At 42.6% G+C, this 17,780-nt stretch overlaps 1 protein-coding gene across 8 annotated transcripts in view; it reads right to left on the bottom strand.

The window, feature by feature from the left end:
• Nucleotides 1-514: 514 nt before the first annotated feature.
• The window catches only part of LOC105481639 (SEL1L2 adaptor subunit of SYVN1 ubiquitin ligase), a 137,690-nt gene continuing 120,424 nt past the window's right edge, over nt 515-17,780 (bottom strand). For 6 of the 8 annotated variants that reach the window (XM_071079691.1, XM_071079693.1, XM_071079689.1 and 3 more), the window contains 5 exons: nt 16,735-16,900; nt 16,553-16,627; nt 10,693-10,865; nt 1,323-1,451; nt 515-721 (listed from right to left, as the gene is read on the bottom strand). In XM_071079691.1, the coding sequence (XP_070935792.1) occupies nt 599-721; nt 1,323-1,451; nt 10,693-10,865; nt 16,553-16,627; nt 16,735-16,900 (666 nt within the window). In that variant the 3' untranslated portion in view covers nt 515-598. Of the gene's footprint in view, nt 722-1,322; nt 1,452-5,532; nt 5,665-10,692; nt 10,866-16,552; nt 16,628-16,734; nt 16,901-17,780 lie in introns of those variants that run through there. The other 2 variants (XM_071079690.1, XR_011613536.1) reach the window with 2 other exon arrangements.

Consider the following 17,780-nt stretch of genomic DNA (forward strand, 5'->3'; position numbering starts at 1 on the left):
TAGCCAGGTGTGGTGGTGGGCGCCTATAATCCCAGCTATTCGGGAGACTTAGGCAGGAGAATCACTTGAATCTGGGAGGCAGAGGTTCCAGTGAGCTGAGATCTTGCCACTGCACTCCAACCTGGGGGACAGAGGGAAACTGTGCCTCAAAATTGTACAAGGTCTATTTGTACGTTTGTATCTTTATCATATTCTGAGGGATCTGGATTTCTGCCTTCCCCAAACTCCGCCTTCTCTTCACCTTAGTTTGTCCGTAGGAGTCAGGAAACCCAATGTGTCCTCTTGACAGAGAAGAGGTTGTTCTAACAACATGAAAAGGGGTGGTCTTTATTTGTAACGTAGGACCAGGTCACCAAGATGACAGATTGGTAACAACATCTTAGGTGACCAGTTCCCAGCATCCCCCAAAGGGTTTTCTCAACTAAGCAGGAAGTCTGAAGTTGTTTCTCCAGGATAGTCCCCAAGTCTTGTCCATTTTCCATCACAGCCCTGAACGGAAAACTGTAGCGGACTCTTGATTTGGATGGGAAACTTTATTTAGCGGGGATACCTTGGAGTGAACTGGTTCCCGTTAGCAGGTTTTCCCATGATCCTCATCCTACCCACGGTGATTTCTAAGCAACAAAATCAGCCCAGCAACAATGAGGCCAATCACAAATAAGTCCCAGTGTGGTCCAACGGTGTTGTCCGGTTTCAGCCAGTTCCATCTCATTGTGAACTGCTGGCAAGAGACATTCTGTCAAAAACAATCCAAGCTTCCCACCTCCACTCAGAGCCACCTACTCTTCCCAAACCCACTGCCACCAACCCTCCTCCCACCCATTCCCTTTGCTTCCTTCAGTCTTGGAAAACACAATCTTTGCTTGCTTACAACTTCCACAAGGGGTGTAAATAGCACCTTTAGAATAACCCCAAAGATTTAGACACTTTACGTTTTTTCAAACGGTAGCTCTTTGTGGTACCCCTTGCCACCTGCCATCTGCCTACCAGTCTCGGCTATTGATGGTAAGAACTGTTTTGAAGAAGTATATATAGCACATGCCACTGTGCTTAAGGCTTTGAATGTAATGTGTGCTGGAAAAGAACATCTGCTGAATGAATTAATTGCTTATACTGTGAAGTGTCAACACATACTCAGTAGAACACATAAAATTACTCTGCATGGCAAGTGTAAGACTTTGGATTTGACTTCTCAAAGGAAAGCCAGTCCACAAGAAGCTCCCCGATGGGCCTTGTCACGTTATCCCTAGGAGTTGCTCATTGGAGACTTTCAGAGCATTGGAGACTTTCAGAAATTCAGGACTTGTTCAAGACAAACTTACATTAAAAAACAGAATATCCCGGAGCAAATGCATAGTTTCCAGTTTCATGAGGGCAAAGAACACAGGTATGTAGGCATCTGGACTCGTTTGAGCAGCCATGTCGTATAATCTTCTGGCCAAGTGAATGTCCTAGAAGGAGAAGAATAGCCCATACCCGTCAGATTCTCTAGGAGTAAGTAAACAGACACCACTGTTCAAAATATCAAATGTAATTAAGGGTACAGGACTTAAGATAGGGAGATTATCATGGATTATCCAGGTGGACCTCAGATAATCAAGTGAACATTTAAACAGAGTTATCTCTGGGCTGGGGGTGGAAGCAAGACAGATGTGGTGGAGGGCGACTTCAGAGAGATCCTCAGCATGAGGGACTCAACTTGCCATTGTTGGAAGGGGCCACATGGAATGAGAAGGAATTTGGACAGTCAATAAGGAAACAAGAACCTTGGTCCTACAACCTCAATTAACTGAATTCCACCAAACAACTGGAATGAGCCCTGCAGTGGATTCTTCCCCAGAGCCCCCAATAAAGAACATTCTTGATTTTAGCCTCGTGAAACCCCAAACTGAAGACCCAGTCAAATCACCTGGGCTTTTGGCCTACAGAAACCATGAGATAATAAGCTGGTGTTATTTTAAGTCCCCAAATTTGTAGTGATTTGTTACAGCAAGCATAGAAAATTAACACAGTCTCCAGAAAGCTTTCTTGGATACCCCTGTAACAGCTCCTAATTGTGATTCCAACAAATAGGGTGGAGAATAGGGCCAGGCACAGGGGTTCATGCCTATAGTCCCAGCACTTTGGGAGGCCAAGGCAGGTGGATCACTTGAGGCCAGGAGTTCGAGACCAGCCTGGCCAATATAGTAAAATCCTGTCCCTACTAAAAATGCAAAAAGTAGTCAGGTGTGGTAGTGCTTGCCTATAATCCCGTTACTTGGGAGGCTGAGGCACGAGAATCGCTTGAATCCAGGAGGCAGAGGTTGCAGTGAGCCAAGATCGTGCCACTGAACTCTAGCCTGGACGACAGAGTGATACTCTGTCTCAAAAGAAAAAAAAATTGTACAGTTCTCTAAAGTAAGTCAGAATACAGGTAGTTAGTGATCATCATCTAAAATTCTCATTGTCTTCATAGTACTTACCATACCTAAAGTTTTAGAATTTATTTATTCATTTGTTTGTCTCCAGGTCCTCAAAAACAAGGACTTGGACTCTGTTCATCCCCGAATTCCCAGTCCTTAATGAAGGGCCTAGTACGCAGTAGGTCTTTGATAATACTTATAGGATGATGAAGAAACTATTTTTGGCTCTCATGTTGAAGACAGAGTCCTCAAATGGCATAGTACTATATTTTCAGGAGCTTTTTTTTTTTTTTCATGAATTATGCCATGGCTTTCTTTTTCATCCACTCATGCCTTGTTTTATGTGTTTGCTTTGTTTTTGGTTTGCCCAAACAGAGTGACCATAGGCAAGGTGGAGTTGCTTTTAAAGGTAAAAAGTGCCCTGGGCAGTCCCAGAATTAGATTTTGCTTGGGTGCCCATGGGCTATTTTCAAAAGGAAGGGAAGAAGAAGAGGAATTTTTCACAAACTGTGGTCATCCTAATGTCTGTCTTTCTTGCTTCATTACCTAGGCTTCGATACTTGTGAATCATTGAAGCCTCTGCTAAAACTGTTTTTGTTTTGTTTTGTTTTGTTTTGTTTTGTTTTGTTTTGTTTTGGTGGGGGGTTGATGTCTTCTCTTAGCTGTGTTCTGCTTATTATAGCTTAAATATTTTCCAAAGCTTTATGGTCTGGAAAATTGATTTGTTGAAGAAAGAGGAATGTTCTTGCTTGAAATGCAGTTCAGGAGATTGGAACAAATCTTCCTGGAAACATAAAATAGATGTTGTAAAAACTCTAATTGGTGTCTCTGATTCCAACAAATTCAGTGTTCATTTGAAAGCACCCTGCAGATGATAACAGCTGGGTCGGCCGCACATGTGAAAGACATATTGACTTGAACGGGACGTTTGGGGAAAAGCGGCCTTTGTCAATATCTCAGGCATTCATACTTATTTCTTGTTTGAGGCAGTCGAGAGTTATTCATTTATTTCTTGTGGTAAAAGCATTACAATCCAGTCGCTTAGTATTTTATAGTAAAAAATAGTGAGAAGTACCATTAAAGTGGGATGAACTCACTCCTTGTCCAGGAGACCTCACAATTTGCAGTGTGTGTGGGGCTGGGGGGTGAATGTGAAAGCCTTTCTTTAAAATTCCCAGAGAAGGAAATTCCTGAATGCTTCCAGCTAACTACGGCAACTCATATAAAATAAATTTTAGTACTAGACTAGAAAAGACTCCTCATTCTTTGACCCTATTTAGTAAAAAAATCTAAGTCATGCAAACAAAAAAATCTCCTCCTGATGGTGTTTTGATGATGACCACAGTTCATTAAATGAGAAGTCCACTACATACCCAGTCCACTTAGATTTAACTTTTCTGTGGTACATTTGAATTTATTTTGCTTTAAATTCAGTGATTAAAGAGATTATGTAAACCGAGCTGCAGACTCTTGTTAAAGAACATGTTTCTAACTAAAATGATATGTGGATACTGCTCAATATCTAGATGTTTAAAATAGCTTCTTTTAATTCAAAGATACAGAATTCTCCTGCAGTAAAGTAGCTGGTTTATGAAAATTTTACAATTGCCCGATGCAGGAGTTTCCAGCCCCAAATCTTTGGATGTCAAAAAAATATTTCTTATACTGGGACAGAGCATGTGAATGGGAAGGTCGTTTTTGAATAATTTATTCTTATTTTCTTTTTATAAATATACCATATGTTAATTAGAGGGAATTTGGAAATATAGAACTGAACAAATAAGAAAAAAAGCCACCCACAATCTCACTGCACAGAGATAACTACTGGTAATATTTTATACACATTCTTCTAGCATTTCATGTATATTCATATATACATACTTTTTAATTTAGAAATTTTTTACTCAGCATAATATTTCATCTTCTGCTTTCTTAACCTAAGAATATATTTCAAATAATATGCTGTGTCCTAATATATTCCGCTAGTCTATAATTTTTTTTTTTGAAACAGGGTCTCGCCATGTCACCCAGTCTGGAGTATGGTAGCAGACTCTTGGCTTACTGCTGCCTCCGCCTCCGGGGCTTGAGCAATCCTCGCACCTCGGCTTCCCGAGTAGCTGGAATTACAGGGACTACAGGTGTATGCCACCATGCCCGGCTGATTTTTGTATTTTTTTTTTTTGTACAGACCATGTTTCACCATGATGCCCGTCTAGCCTGGGCATCATATATAACATGGCTTCTATTTTGAAGCATTCTCGTTACTTGTAGAAATTTGTTCTGTAACTAATGGAGCTATACACACAGAAAATACTGTTTTTGTATATTTCTGGTTATTTCCCTAGGTGATAAATGTTTATTTCATGAAAAGTTATGATCATTTCTAAGAAGTGTGTTTTCTGTCCTGCCATATTTCTGAGAGGGCCATTTTAAGTATCTAATTTTAACTTATCCTTTCCAGAAAATAATTCTGGTGTTTAAAGCTTCAGCTGTAACACTCCATGGGTGGTCAGACCAGACAAATGAGAAATAAAAATGCATTGTGCCATAATCACTTTTGTTTTTGACAGGTCTATTTATAATTTATTTGGTAGATGTGATTTTGTTTTCTCTGCAGAATCCAAAAATACATGTTATCTAGTAGGTCTACATATATGTATTTGAAACTCTTCCCCAAAGGATAATTTCCCCCGCCTTTCTGTCTTACCTTAGGACAGCTTTCCTATCCATTGTCTTTAAACAGACCTGCTTTCTTCCATTTAAAAAGCTTGTCATGTGTTTCTCGTACTCCATGGTACAAACATACTTTTGAACAGGACCTGGCAGTCCTGATTCCCCTATCTGAGTTAGCTGTTACCTCTTTAACATACTGTGGTACTTTATTTTTAATTCTTTTCAAGTGTGTGTGTGTGCCTATATGTGACCGCCATTTTAGGCTTAACAGTAGCTATGGACAAGTCTCTTCTGTAGTGGACCGTGAGCCCTTTGAAGGTTGTCTTGTTCTTATTGTATCCCCAGAACCAAGCACAGGGCTTACTGATATAGGAAATAGTCCTTGATAAATATTCGAGTGAATAAATGAATGAATGAAAAGCAGAGTGCGATACCGTGGTGGTTTAGAAGTAGATACCTTTTAAATCTGGGGGTTCTGGCCGGGCGTGGTGGCTCACGCCTGTAATCCCAGCACTTTGGGAGGTTGACGCGGGCGGATCACGAGGTCAGGAGATCGAGACCATCCTAACATGGTGAAACCCCGTCTCTACTAAAAAAAAAATACAAAAAAATTACTCGGGCGTGGTGGTGGGCGCCTGTAGTCCCAGCTACTCGGGAGGCTGAGGCAGGAGAATGGCATGAATACGGGAGCCGGAGTTTGCAGTGAGCCGGGATCGTGCCACTGCACTCCAGCCTGGATCACAGAGCGACACTCCATCTCAAAAAAAAAAAAAAAATTAGCTGGGCATAGTGGTGTGCGCCTGTAGTCCCAGCTACTGGGGAGGCTGCAGTAGGAGAATCACTTGAACCCGGGAGGCAGAGGTTGCAGTGACCCAAGATTGCACCACTGCACTCCAGCCTGGTGACAGAACGAGACTCCCTGTCCAAAAAAAAAAAAAAAAAAAAAAAAAAAAAAAAAAAAAAAATCTGGGGTTCCTTGAAGGATTCCTAAAGGAGATGACATTGGGGCTGTTCTTTGAAAAATGGACTGGTTTTCAATGGGCATAAATATGGGTTAAGATCATTCCAGCAAAAGGATGGTATCTCAGGAGGGCTCAGGCCAAGGTCTTTGAGGGGAAGGAATAAGTAGCCTAGAATCTAGATAGGGCAAAGTGCTGTATCACACCGTTATTATCAAGGTAGGCTAGGTCACTGGGGGCTTTGAATGTGGAATAGAAGTCTGGACTTCATTTAGCAATAAAAAGTAAATAAGATTATTTTTATTTGTGTGTTTGCTTGTTTGTATTTTTTGGCGGTTTTATTTGGGGGAGAGGGTAGGATAGAGGGGTGGGTAGGATGAAGGAGGTTACAATATCAGAGTTATACTTTATCAAGAATGACCTGGCAGTGCTTTGTTAGATGAATTATTTATTAAGATAATGCTATCTGTAACAAATCCCCAAATTTTAATGGCTTAACACAATAGAAGTTTATTTCTCCCCCATTCAGCATTCCAAAATGTATATTGCTGGTTGGTAGTGAATTTTCTTCATGTGGTAATTGTGGGGCCCAAGCTCCTTCCATCACCTGGTTTTGGGGTCCCCTAAAGCCTTTGTATCTCCTGGTGCCTTCAGCCGATGGATGGGAAAGCGACTGGGGGCAGCCCCATCTACTTCTTGGCTGCCTTAGCCCAGGAATGACACTCTTCACTTTCACTTCCATGCCCTCGGGAGAGCTAGCACGCGGATCCAAAGGAGCCCTCACGAGAGCTAGCACGTGGATCCAAAGGAGGCTGGAGCCCTAGCGAGAGCTGGCACGCGGATCCAAAGGAGCCCTCGCGAGAGCTGGCACGCGGATCCAAAGGAGGCTGGAGCCCTAGCGAGAGCTGGCACGCAGATCCAAAGGAGCCCTCGCGAGAGCTGGCACGCGGATCCAAAGGAGGCTGGAGAACATAGTCTTTGACTAGGCGGGTGAACCCCAGCTACAAGTCCTCACTATGGATGGGGGATTGCAAATCTTTGGTGAATAGAGTCATCTCGGTCACAGATTTAAAGGGAGAACACTAGAATGGAAGACCCCTGAGTAGTCGTTGCTACGAGCTGAGGTGAGCAGAAGGTCAGAGGCAAGGTACAGACAGAAGGGATGGCCGGGAGGGGATGGGCAACAGGCCTTGTTCATGGTGCAATTTCCAAAGTACTTACAAATCAAGTATCAATAGAAAAACTGTTTGTTTTTTGAGTATTTTTTTGAGAGGGAGTCTCGCTCTGTCACCCAGGCTGGATCTTAGCTCACTGCACCCTCTGCCTTCGGGGTTAAAGCTATTCTCGTGCCTCAGCCTCCCAAGTAGCTGGGATTATAGGCGCATGCTACCTTGCCCAGCTAATTTTTGTGTTTTTAGTAGAGACAAGGTTTCGCCATGTTAGCCTGGCTGGTCTCAAACTCCTGACCTCAAGTGATCTGCCCACCTCAGCCTCAGAATGTGCTGGGATTACAGGTGTGAGCCACCACGCCTAGACCCTGAGAAGCAATTTCATAACAACGTGTGTGTGAATGCTTGTGTTTCTAAACTACTTCAGGTCCTCTCCCAATTCCTCACCAGGCATTATTCAGTGTTCCCAGAACAATGATGCAGTCAGTCCTGGCCCAGTTTAAGACAATGAGCTCACTGGCTGAGATGCTTCTCAGTGAAGCTACTAGGATAACTCACCTGCATCATCCTAGCCCCAACTTCCTTTCTGAAAGATGGATGATAACAACAATGACCCATATTTTAATATTGATTTACCAAGAGATGATTTATATCTAACTTTCTTCCCCAGAGGTCTTAAATGTCTGCGTGTTTATAAAGCAATACTCTGTATCACCTTCTTTGATTCTCGAAGATACTGTAGTAGTGGTATTATACTCATCTTTCTCACTGGTTTGCATGAGGATTAACTAATAAAGAGGATTGCGAAGTGCCTCACTGAAGAAATGCTTAATTACTTGATGACTTAACTGCTGGGAAGGCGTATTCTCCTACTCTCTTTTCTTTCATTTGAACAAGCTTTGGGCTTTTAATTACCAGGATATTCATTTTAAGAATTAGAGAAGGTGATAGCGCCTTGTTAATTTGACTCTGAGATGGCAAGATACCTTTGGATACTCAGTTATTGTTTTCCTAATTGCTAAACAAAAGAAACCAAATAAAAACAAAGGGCAATGGTCCCTCGTTAGCTCAGCCTAAAATTCTCATATCCCGGTGGGAGGTTACTAGTAGTCTCTGCTTTTTTGTTGTTGTTTTTAATGTAGAGACTTTCTGTAGGAAAATAAAATAGACTTCTGACTGAAAGAGACTGAACAAAATGAACTATCCATGATTTAACAAGAACCCTGGCAGAAAAGAACAGAAAACTGGCCAGAGAGAAACTTCAAAGTGTTTTCCTGAATGTATGAAACATATGTCTTAACAACTACTATTTGACATTGCGAAGGAAGTGCTTAGGAAAGAGATCAGTGGTGACTCCAAAGAGAAAAACCAAACCCTCTGATGGTCCGCCAGCCAGGCACTGGCTTGCAGTGTGCTCTCCCCAGCATTGCTGGCTCTGTGTCCTGAGAGGACACCCTGCCTGTCCCCAGGGACTCAGGCAAAATGGCCTCGCTTAGGCGCGAATACAGCTGTCAGGGCGACCAAGTCCTTTTTGAATAACATGGTGGTGCCAGGGATAGGAAAGCTAACATGGATTTGACACATGGAGTGGGGTCACTTCATCCCTTCTATAGACAGTGCTTCTCCCATATTATATTTTGCACTAGGAATGATGAGTAAAGAAAGGCTTTAATCTTATTGAAGCCTTACTTAGCAGTTGCTCTAATTCCCTTTTGATCTAAATAACAGTCATTCTACACACTGTTTGACTACAAAGCCCTTTCACAAAAGCTTATTCATTTTATCCTTAAAGCCTGGGGTAGGCCGGGCACGGTGGCTCAAGCCTGTAATCCCAGCACTTTGGGAGGCCGAGACGGGCGGATCACGAGGTCAGGAGATCGAGACCATCCTGGCTAACACGGTGAAACCCCGTCTCTACTAAAAACAATACAAAAAAACTAGCCGGGCGAGGTGGCGGGCGCCTGTAGTCCCAGCTACTCGGGAGGCTGAGGCAGGAGAATGGCGTGAACCCAGGAGGCGGAGCTTGCAGTGAGCCAAGATCCGGCCACTGCACTCCAGCCTGGGCGACAGAGCGAGACTCCATCTCAAAAAAAAAAAAAAAAAAAAGCCTGGGGTAGGGCAGGTATCTGTTTTACTGAGGTGGATAATGGGTGAGGGACCCAGGGATGGCTAAATAAAATCCTAAGAATCATCCAATTTAGCTAGCCCATCCTGTCCCATTCTTACCCACATTTTACAAACATAGGAAGCTTACACCTGCTAGAAATGGGGGAAACAGACTGGATTTGGATTTGACATTCCACTGCTTAGGGTGCCAGGGCTAATGAAAAATGATCAACCAAAAGGCAGGCTGCAGGGGAGGACAGGACGGCAGGGATCCATACCTCTGAATAAGAAGCCCTTCACTGTGCACCATTAGCAATAGGAAATTCCCTACCAATAATTCTCAATTACTAGCACAACTGGAAGAAAGAAGAGAGCATAGGAAAGCCAGCAATTCCCACGTTATTTGGCTCTAGAAATGGAGCCAGGAATATAAACACCGAAAAGAAACACATGCTTGAGCACCAAGAATGACTCACTGCAAGGCCCACTCTTTCACCAAAAAACAGGGTCAGGCAGGGCCGGGTTCAAATTCTGGCTCCACCATTGATGACCTCCGCAAGCTGCTTGGTCAAATGACATAACCTCTCTGCACTGTGGCTTCCTGATGCGTACACTGTGGATAGTTCTAGGGCTTATCTCATTGAGTGGTTGTGTGATGTAAATGACAGAAACACATAGCCCACATAACCCAATGCCTGGCTATTGCTATCATTATTGGTACTGAATACACCTTTCTCACTCTGTGAGACCCTCATGTCATCTTCTGCCTTAATTACACTCACTGTCGAAGAGATTTATCAATACCACCTTGTAGTGCTGGCTCTTTTTCTAAATGAATATGACTCATTGCCTCAAGTCAAGTATAGTCTTGGGGGACTGGAGATTCACTCTCTTGGGCCTTTCTAGAGTATCCAGCACTAGGTCATGTACACAGTAGGTGCTTCATAAGACTTTTCTGGATTAATATCACCTTGGTATCCAGCTGTGGTCTCTTTTCGCTTTCTCCTTGTTCCTGAGAGCTTGAGAACCAGTGGAAATTTTAATGGAAAAGAAGGCCCAGAGGTGAAGGGAAATGGAGACAGGGCCTACTGGAAAAAGCATGTGCTGGAAAAAGCAGGAACTTATTAATTGAATTGGCCTAGACTAGATCTCTTCTACTCACTAGTTATGTCTTTGGCATAAATGGAGAAAATAACTTCTATCTCATAGGGTTCATATTGGAGTAAGTAATATGTATTGGCACATGAGAGGGATTTGGCAGATGTTAAGTCCTTTCTTTCCTTCCTCCACATTGAGGACATCAATGAAATTCAAAACATTTACACATTTTCTCTTCCCACACAGATGTCATTACTAGGTTTGAATTATTACCAACACAATTACCTTTGCGATGCCTAAGCCATGTTCATACATATAAGCCAGATTGAACATGGCTTGTGCGTTGTGGTATTTGTCAGCTGCAATGCTGTAGTGTGTGGCTGCTGTTTGATAGTCTTTCTTAGTCCCATAGCCATAGTAATGGTAATCTCCAATTTTTACTCTAGCAAATGCATTGCCTGATAGAAATATTAGAAAAAGAAGAATCATAACTCAAATGATTTATGTATAGTTCTCAGGAATTCAACCTAATAATCTTGTTTCAGTCCTTTAAAATATATATGTATGTATAACCAAGTATAAAAAAGAACCAAAAACACTCAGAACCCCAGAACTGGAATTAGATATACTTTATGCAATACAAATATAACACTCAATGCTAACTGTCTTCATTATAGTGTAACATCCATGGTATAGTACAATTTTATTTTATTTTATTTTTTGAGATAGTTTCATCCTTGTCGCCCAGGCTGGCAGGCTGGAGTGCAATGGCACATTCTGCAACTTCTGCCTCTCAGGTTCAAGCGATTCACCTGCCTCAGCCTCCCAAGTAGTTGGGATTACAGGCCCCCACCACCACACCCAGCTAATTTTTTTGTATTTTCAGTAGAGACGGGGTTTCACCATGTTGGCCAGGCTGGTCTTGAACTTCTGACCTCAGGTGATCCACCCGCCTTGGCCTCCCAAAGTGCGGGGATTACAGGCATGAGCCACCGCACCTGGCCAAACGTTCTTAAAGAACAAGAAATTACCAATTTTATCTTTTAATTTTTTTAAGTAGGTTAACTCTTGGGAAGCTGGACCCCATCCCTCCCATTCTCAGATGTCACTCCTGAAGCTCTACTCTCCTGCGTCAGCACTGTCACCTTCTTTCCCAGATCAATCCCATCCGCCATTCAAACACGCTCTAGCATCTTCTATGAACAAAAATAAACCCTCTCTTTATCCTGTGGTGTCTCCTTCTAGCTCATGCCCCATTTCTCTGTTTCCCTTTACACTGAACCTTTTCAAAAGTGTGTTCTGTGCTCGCTGTCTCCAAAGCTTCACCTCCCACGGACTCTTCAACCCACTCCAACCTGGCTTCTGCCCCGTTGCCCGTGAAGCTGCTATTTTGAAGGTGGTAGATGGCCTTCATACAGCCAAATCCATCGCCACATCTCTGTCCTCATCTTACCCGATGTCCAAGCAGCACTGGCGTGATGGGCCCCATCTGCCCAAGCACTGTCCTGTCGGAGCATTGATGGCACTGCCTTCTCTTGGTTTCCCTTCTACCTCATGGGCTCTTTATTTCAAACTCTTGCCTGACTCCTCCTCTGCCCAGTTCCTAAATGTGGAATGTCAAGGGCTTGCCCCTAACTCCTTTTTTTTTTTTCTCTTTCTTCTTTCCCCTCTTTTCTCTTCTCTCGCCTCTCCTCCCCGCCTCTCTCCAACATTCTGCTTCATCTCAACTCTTTCTCTGGGTGACCTCGTTTTCATTCCATTGACTGTCTTTATTAACTATTTCTAAATTTATGTCTACCATCTTTCTCTCCCCGAGGCCCAGGTTCTTATGATTGCCTTCTTGATGTCTGCACTTGGATTTCAAACTTAAAATGCCCAATAGAGATTTCCTAGCACCCTACACACCTTCCTCCAAACGAAATAGTTTCTTCCCTGTCTCAGTACAGTGCCCCCATTGTTCAGGCCATAAGTCTAGGGGAATTATTCCTAGTTCTTTTTCCCTTGCTTCCATCAGCCAATTCATCAAGTCCTATAGGTTGTGCCTCTGAAACATGCTCAACTCTTGACATCTCCTCCACTGCCTATTCCAGCCTACAATACTACAATAGGCTTCAAATTCTTCTTTTATCTTCACTTTCCAACCCGTTCTTCACACAACAGCCAGGGTGATCTTTTTATTTTTTTAAATTTTTATTTATTTATTTTTGAGACAAGGCCTGGCTTTGTCGCATAGGCTGTAGTGCAATGGCATGATCTCAGCTTACTGCAATCTCAGCCTCCCAAGTTCAAGCGATCCTCCTATCCCAGCCTCCCAAGTAACTAGGACTACAGGCATGCACCACCATACCCATATTCACCATATTGCTCTGGCTTGTCTCAAACTCCTGGGCTCAAGCAATCCTCCCAACTCAGCCTCCCAAAGTGCTGGGATTGCAGGCGTGAGCCACCACACCCAGCCAGCATGATATATATATATGTAAAATACATGTATATGCTATATATAGTATATATGTAACAGTTTTATTGAGATACAATTCACATACCATCCAATTTACCCATTTAAAGGGTACAACGAAATGGTTTTTCATATATTCAGAGATGTGCAAGCATTACCACAATTTTAGAATAGTTCAATCACTCTGAAGAGAAACCTCATACTGTTTAGCTAGAGGATGATCTTTTTAAAATGTAAAATCAAGTTATGTTATTTGCTTGTGTAAAATCTTCCAGTGACTTCACTTTGCCCTTGGAATAATAATCAGACTCCTTACGACCTACAAGTCATGCCTCACCTGCCCTCTGCACAAGATCCCTGCATTTGATTCCTCAAGGCCCTCTACCTGGCAGGTTCGGAATTCTCTGACTCTTCCTGTGGCTGGCTTCTCTTCATTCTCAGAAGCGCCAATGCCACTTCTCTCCTACAGGCCGTCTCCAATTACCTTGTCTAAAGTTCCCCTCAGCCCCAACCCCAGAAGTTATCTACGTCAACTCCATGTTTTATTTCCTTCACAGCATGTCACTGCTATCTGATTTGCTTGCTAGTTTATTTTCTCTCTTCCGCATGAGGGCAGGCGCTTCATGAGGACAAGCACCTTGAACTCTTACTCACTGATACAGTCGCAGAACCTGGAATGGTACTTGATAAATACATATGGAATGAATGGATGGACATGCAAGGAAACTTTTTAGATAATACTTTCCCCAGATATTAAGTACTTTAGAATATTACTTTCCAAAAAACATGAATATGTCAAGTCGAAAAAAGTCATGTGACTTTTTAAGATCTATCAGTCTTTTGAAGTCCACTTAGGGATGACCCCTCAGGGTCCCCTTGGGGTCTATGTTCCCATCCACTAGGAGAGTGTTGATTGGAAAGATGAGGGAACACTCATCTAGGACGGCCATCTCAGCTATGGCCAGCCCTTCTGGCATGGTCTTGGCTTACTCAGAAGAAGAGGAAGTGCCCTGTATGGGCTCAGGTCTAGCATTAAGTGATATAGGACTCCTTCCAAAATTTTCTCATTTGGCCTAATGTAGTGCCTAACATCCTTTGGAATTTATTCCTTTAGGTACTGAAATTCTAATCTTGTAGAATCTTCTGTTAAAATGTAGACACTTCAAAAAGATGTAATACTGTGAACCATCTTTAAGTCTCTCTGAATACAGCTAACATTGTAAAATTCTTTTTTATTTATTTTATTATTATTATCATCGAGACATAATCTCACTCTGTTGCCCAGGCTTGAGTGCAGTGATGTGATCACGGCTCACGCAGCCTCAATCTCCAGGGCTCAAGAGATCCTCCTGCCTCAGCCCCTTGAGTAGCTGGAACTACAGGTACACACCACCACCCCCAACTAATTTTTTTTTTATCTTTTATTTTTTTGTAGAGATGATGTCTCACTATGTTGCCCAGCCTGTTCTTGAACTATTGGCCTCAAACAATTCTCCCAATTTGGTCTCCCAAAGTGCTGGGATTACAGGTGTGAACCACTGCACCTGGTCTATAAAATTCTTAGCTGACAAAGACATTAGTTATCTGGGCTTGCTTTCCAGATGCTTCCAAATGTACAGGTCAGTAACTGGGAGCAAGAACTTATAAGAATGATGCCCAGAAAAGAGGCCTGAGGGAGTCTGGAGAAGCAGGAGGTCCATGGAGCCCTAAAGAGAAACCTAGTCCATCTCTAATTTTGCCCAAAGCTGCCCTCCTTTGACCCTAAGATTTCTCCTGGGCTATAACCACAAAGATATAGGACAATTCTGTGCATTTTCAAGTTGTGTGGGCAGTAAGCAGCATCCCTGAAGTCTCTAATAATGGAAGGCAGTGAACAAGCTGGTTCTTGGGGGAATTCAGCTCCACCCTAATGAGGGGGCTGACTGGCAGCATGTGGTGATCTGGACAGGCTCCCGTGGGGATCAACTGACAGTGGAGGGATTTCCACTTTGATTTCATAGTCACAGGGCAGTGACTGAGTCCTGATGGTTCAGCACCCTCTTCACATGAGTAACTGCTAAAAGGAGTATGGCCAGTGACTAATTGGAAAATTTCGTTATTAGATTTCCTAACCCCAAGTGAGCCACTCAGTAACCATATCTTCAGGGACACTTATGCCTGACCTCTCTTAGGACACATGATTATTTTTAGCAGTCTGACTTTCTTATATTGAGAAATTCAGTTTAATATCAGTGTACCAGCTGGGTGCCAGTACAGGCTAACGCCGGTAATCCAAGCACTTTGGGAGGCCGAGGCAGGCGGATCACGAGGTCAAGAGATCAATACCATCCTGGTCAACATGGCGAAACCCCGTCTCTACTAAAAATACAAAAATTAGCTGGGCATGGTGGCGCATGCCTGTAGTCCCAGCTGCTTGGGAGGCCAAGGCAGGAGAATCGCTTGAACCCGGGAGGCACAGGGTGCAGTGAGTCGAGATCGCGCCACTGCACCCCAGCCTGGAGACAGAGCAAGACTCCGTCTCAAAAGAAAAAAATATGTATGTATCAATGTACCCTTGTTTTTAATGTCTCTTTTCCTTGCTGCAATTTCCACACTATTTCCTGGCTTGGAATAAACCTGTATTTGTTGTAATTGAGCTGATTGGCCATGGCTGAGAGGTTGCGGGTATTGTTTCCCCACTCTAAATAAGGCCTTCACTGCATTTTATAAAACATAGACTTTTTAAGGGGAATGTCTCACTAAAATTGCATTGATGGCTTGTTGCTGTGCTACCGGCTCAGCTGGATGTGAGAAAGCACCACTGTGACTTTTTCTTCTGCTTCATATTAGTGTCAGCTGAGAATAATTTTTTATCCTATTCACTTCCTGTGAAAAGGGATGATTTGGCCTTAGCATAAGACAATTTTAAGAAACCTAATTGGAAGCAAAATTGCTCTCTTATTGCAAGAGGGTTTTCACATATCCAAATGCCAATGGTGACAGCTTTGCAGTATTTCTCTGCTTTTAATAATATAATTTTAGAGGAAAAATAGTAAGAGACATTGCAATGCAATGCAAATACCACTTGCCATTGCTTTTCCCACCACTGGTATCTTATATTCCTTATTAATGTGATGCCAGCAAGCGAGACATGGAAACTCGAGGAAAAGGGAGAGGATCCTGCCATGTATCTGTTTTGTTTTGGTTTGGTTTTTCATTCTTATGTGCTAATGATTGTAGTAAAGATCTGAAGTTTATGGTAGTCATCAATGTGATATTTTAATAGAGAAATCACATGAGCCTTAGATACATACATAACTAATTTTGCTTGTAAACTCATTGAGACATGGGTCACATCTCTGATTAGTTCAGTCAAGATCTCAGCAATGAATGAATGAAGCCAGACCAAGAAACTGGTTTCTTGAGTAAAATTGTATATTTCAAAGAACTGTTCTGGTGCCATGGAGACAGAGCTGTAGAAAAATTCCTATGGTTTGCTGAACCAGGGACCTTGATAATAATGAGGAAAATAAATTCCTGGAAATGATCTCTAACCAAAGACTGACCCTAACATCCGTATAGCTTGAAATGTCACCTACTTGATATTCTGCTCCTTGCTGCCTATGCGCACAAACACGCAGCTAAAGCAAACCTGATGAATAACAGAGGACAGGGACCGGGTATGTGCTTATTTTTATTTGGGTTCTATACCTTGAATGGCAGCTCGATTCCATAGTAGAAGCGCCATTGGATACATCTTCTCTTTTTCAAGAATGTTAGCCTTTTCTAAAAAAAGGAGACATTCCGTTAGGAAGGCTTAAAATGCCTCTGTAGTAAAGTCATATATGCATATGTATGATTGGGGGATTGCAGAGAATTTTAACTTATCTTACTAGATTCCAAAATGAATGCTGAATTGCTTTGAGCCACTTCATATCCCATTTCTGCAAGCAGTGCATACTGAACAAGAGAAGAATCTATATCACCATCCTTATAGGCAAAGTAAGCTGTCAGGAATTTCTCAGCCCAGTGGCCTAGTTCACAGACACCTTTATAAAGCTGTATATGGGAAGAGAAATCAAGGAGACTAGTTAGCTAGTATGCTTCACCCCAGGCAAATAAGAAATGAAATCAGTCTTCAGCTCCTATGGGCTGGTCAGGGAAGGATTTTAGGTCTATATTTTGCAAATTATTTAGGGTAAAGAGTTAATACCTTTTATAGGCACAAAGATCAGAAGTGTTTGGGTTTGTTTGTTTTGTTTTTGTCTTGAGGGAAACTTCCTCAGCCTTATTTTAAATTTGTATAATAAACTTCCCTGACTTGGAGGCTATGTGGAATAATAAGAATGTATCGCTAGTGTGTGTGTGTGTGTGTGTGTGTGTGTGTGTGTGTGTGTGTGTGTGTTTTAAAGGGACTTTCTGAGCACTGCGGCTCTGCAAGGGCAAGTTATAAGGCCACAGCTGATGTGAAAAGGAGAGAATGAAGGGAAGACAGTGCCGGAGGGTGTAGGTGACATAACTGTGAGGAAGGTGTGCAGAGCCCTAGGGGGACAAATGTCAACTTAGCTGAATAGCCCTTATGTAACCAAAAGAGGTTAGCCATACATAATTCATTAGGAAGTTGGCAAAGGAGCAAATCTAAAGATAGATCATTAGCTGGCAGCTTTTGAAATGAGCTTCAGAGGGGCCAGATTGCAACATAGAGTATTTATGCTGGTGCAGCAGACGTGTTTAATAAATCAATGAAGGACATTAAGGTCCTAAAAGCATTCTTTTGGAAAGCGCGTCATTGGCTCAGACTGAGAGAATTCACTTTCTCAATTGTCATCCAAATCATCAAAAACCAAAGGATGCTGCTTTCTGGGAAGAAGTGGGCTACATTTTCTAGGCTAAATCTAGCCTTTCGTTTCCCAAGTAGCAACTCCCTATCCCACTAGAA

This window comes from Macaca nemestrina, chromosome 15 (genome assembly GCF_043159975.1).
Source record: "Macaca nemestrina isolate mMacNem1 chromosome 15, mMacNem.hap1, whole genome shotgun sequence".
Taxonomy (NCBI): domain Eukaryota; kingdom Metazoa; phylum Chordata; class Mammalia; order Primates; family Cercopithecidae; genus Macaca; species Macaca nemestrina.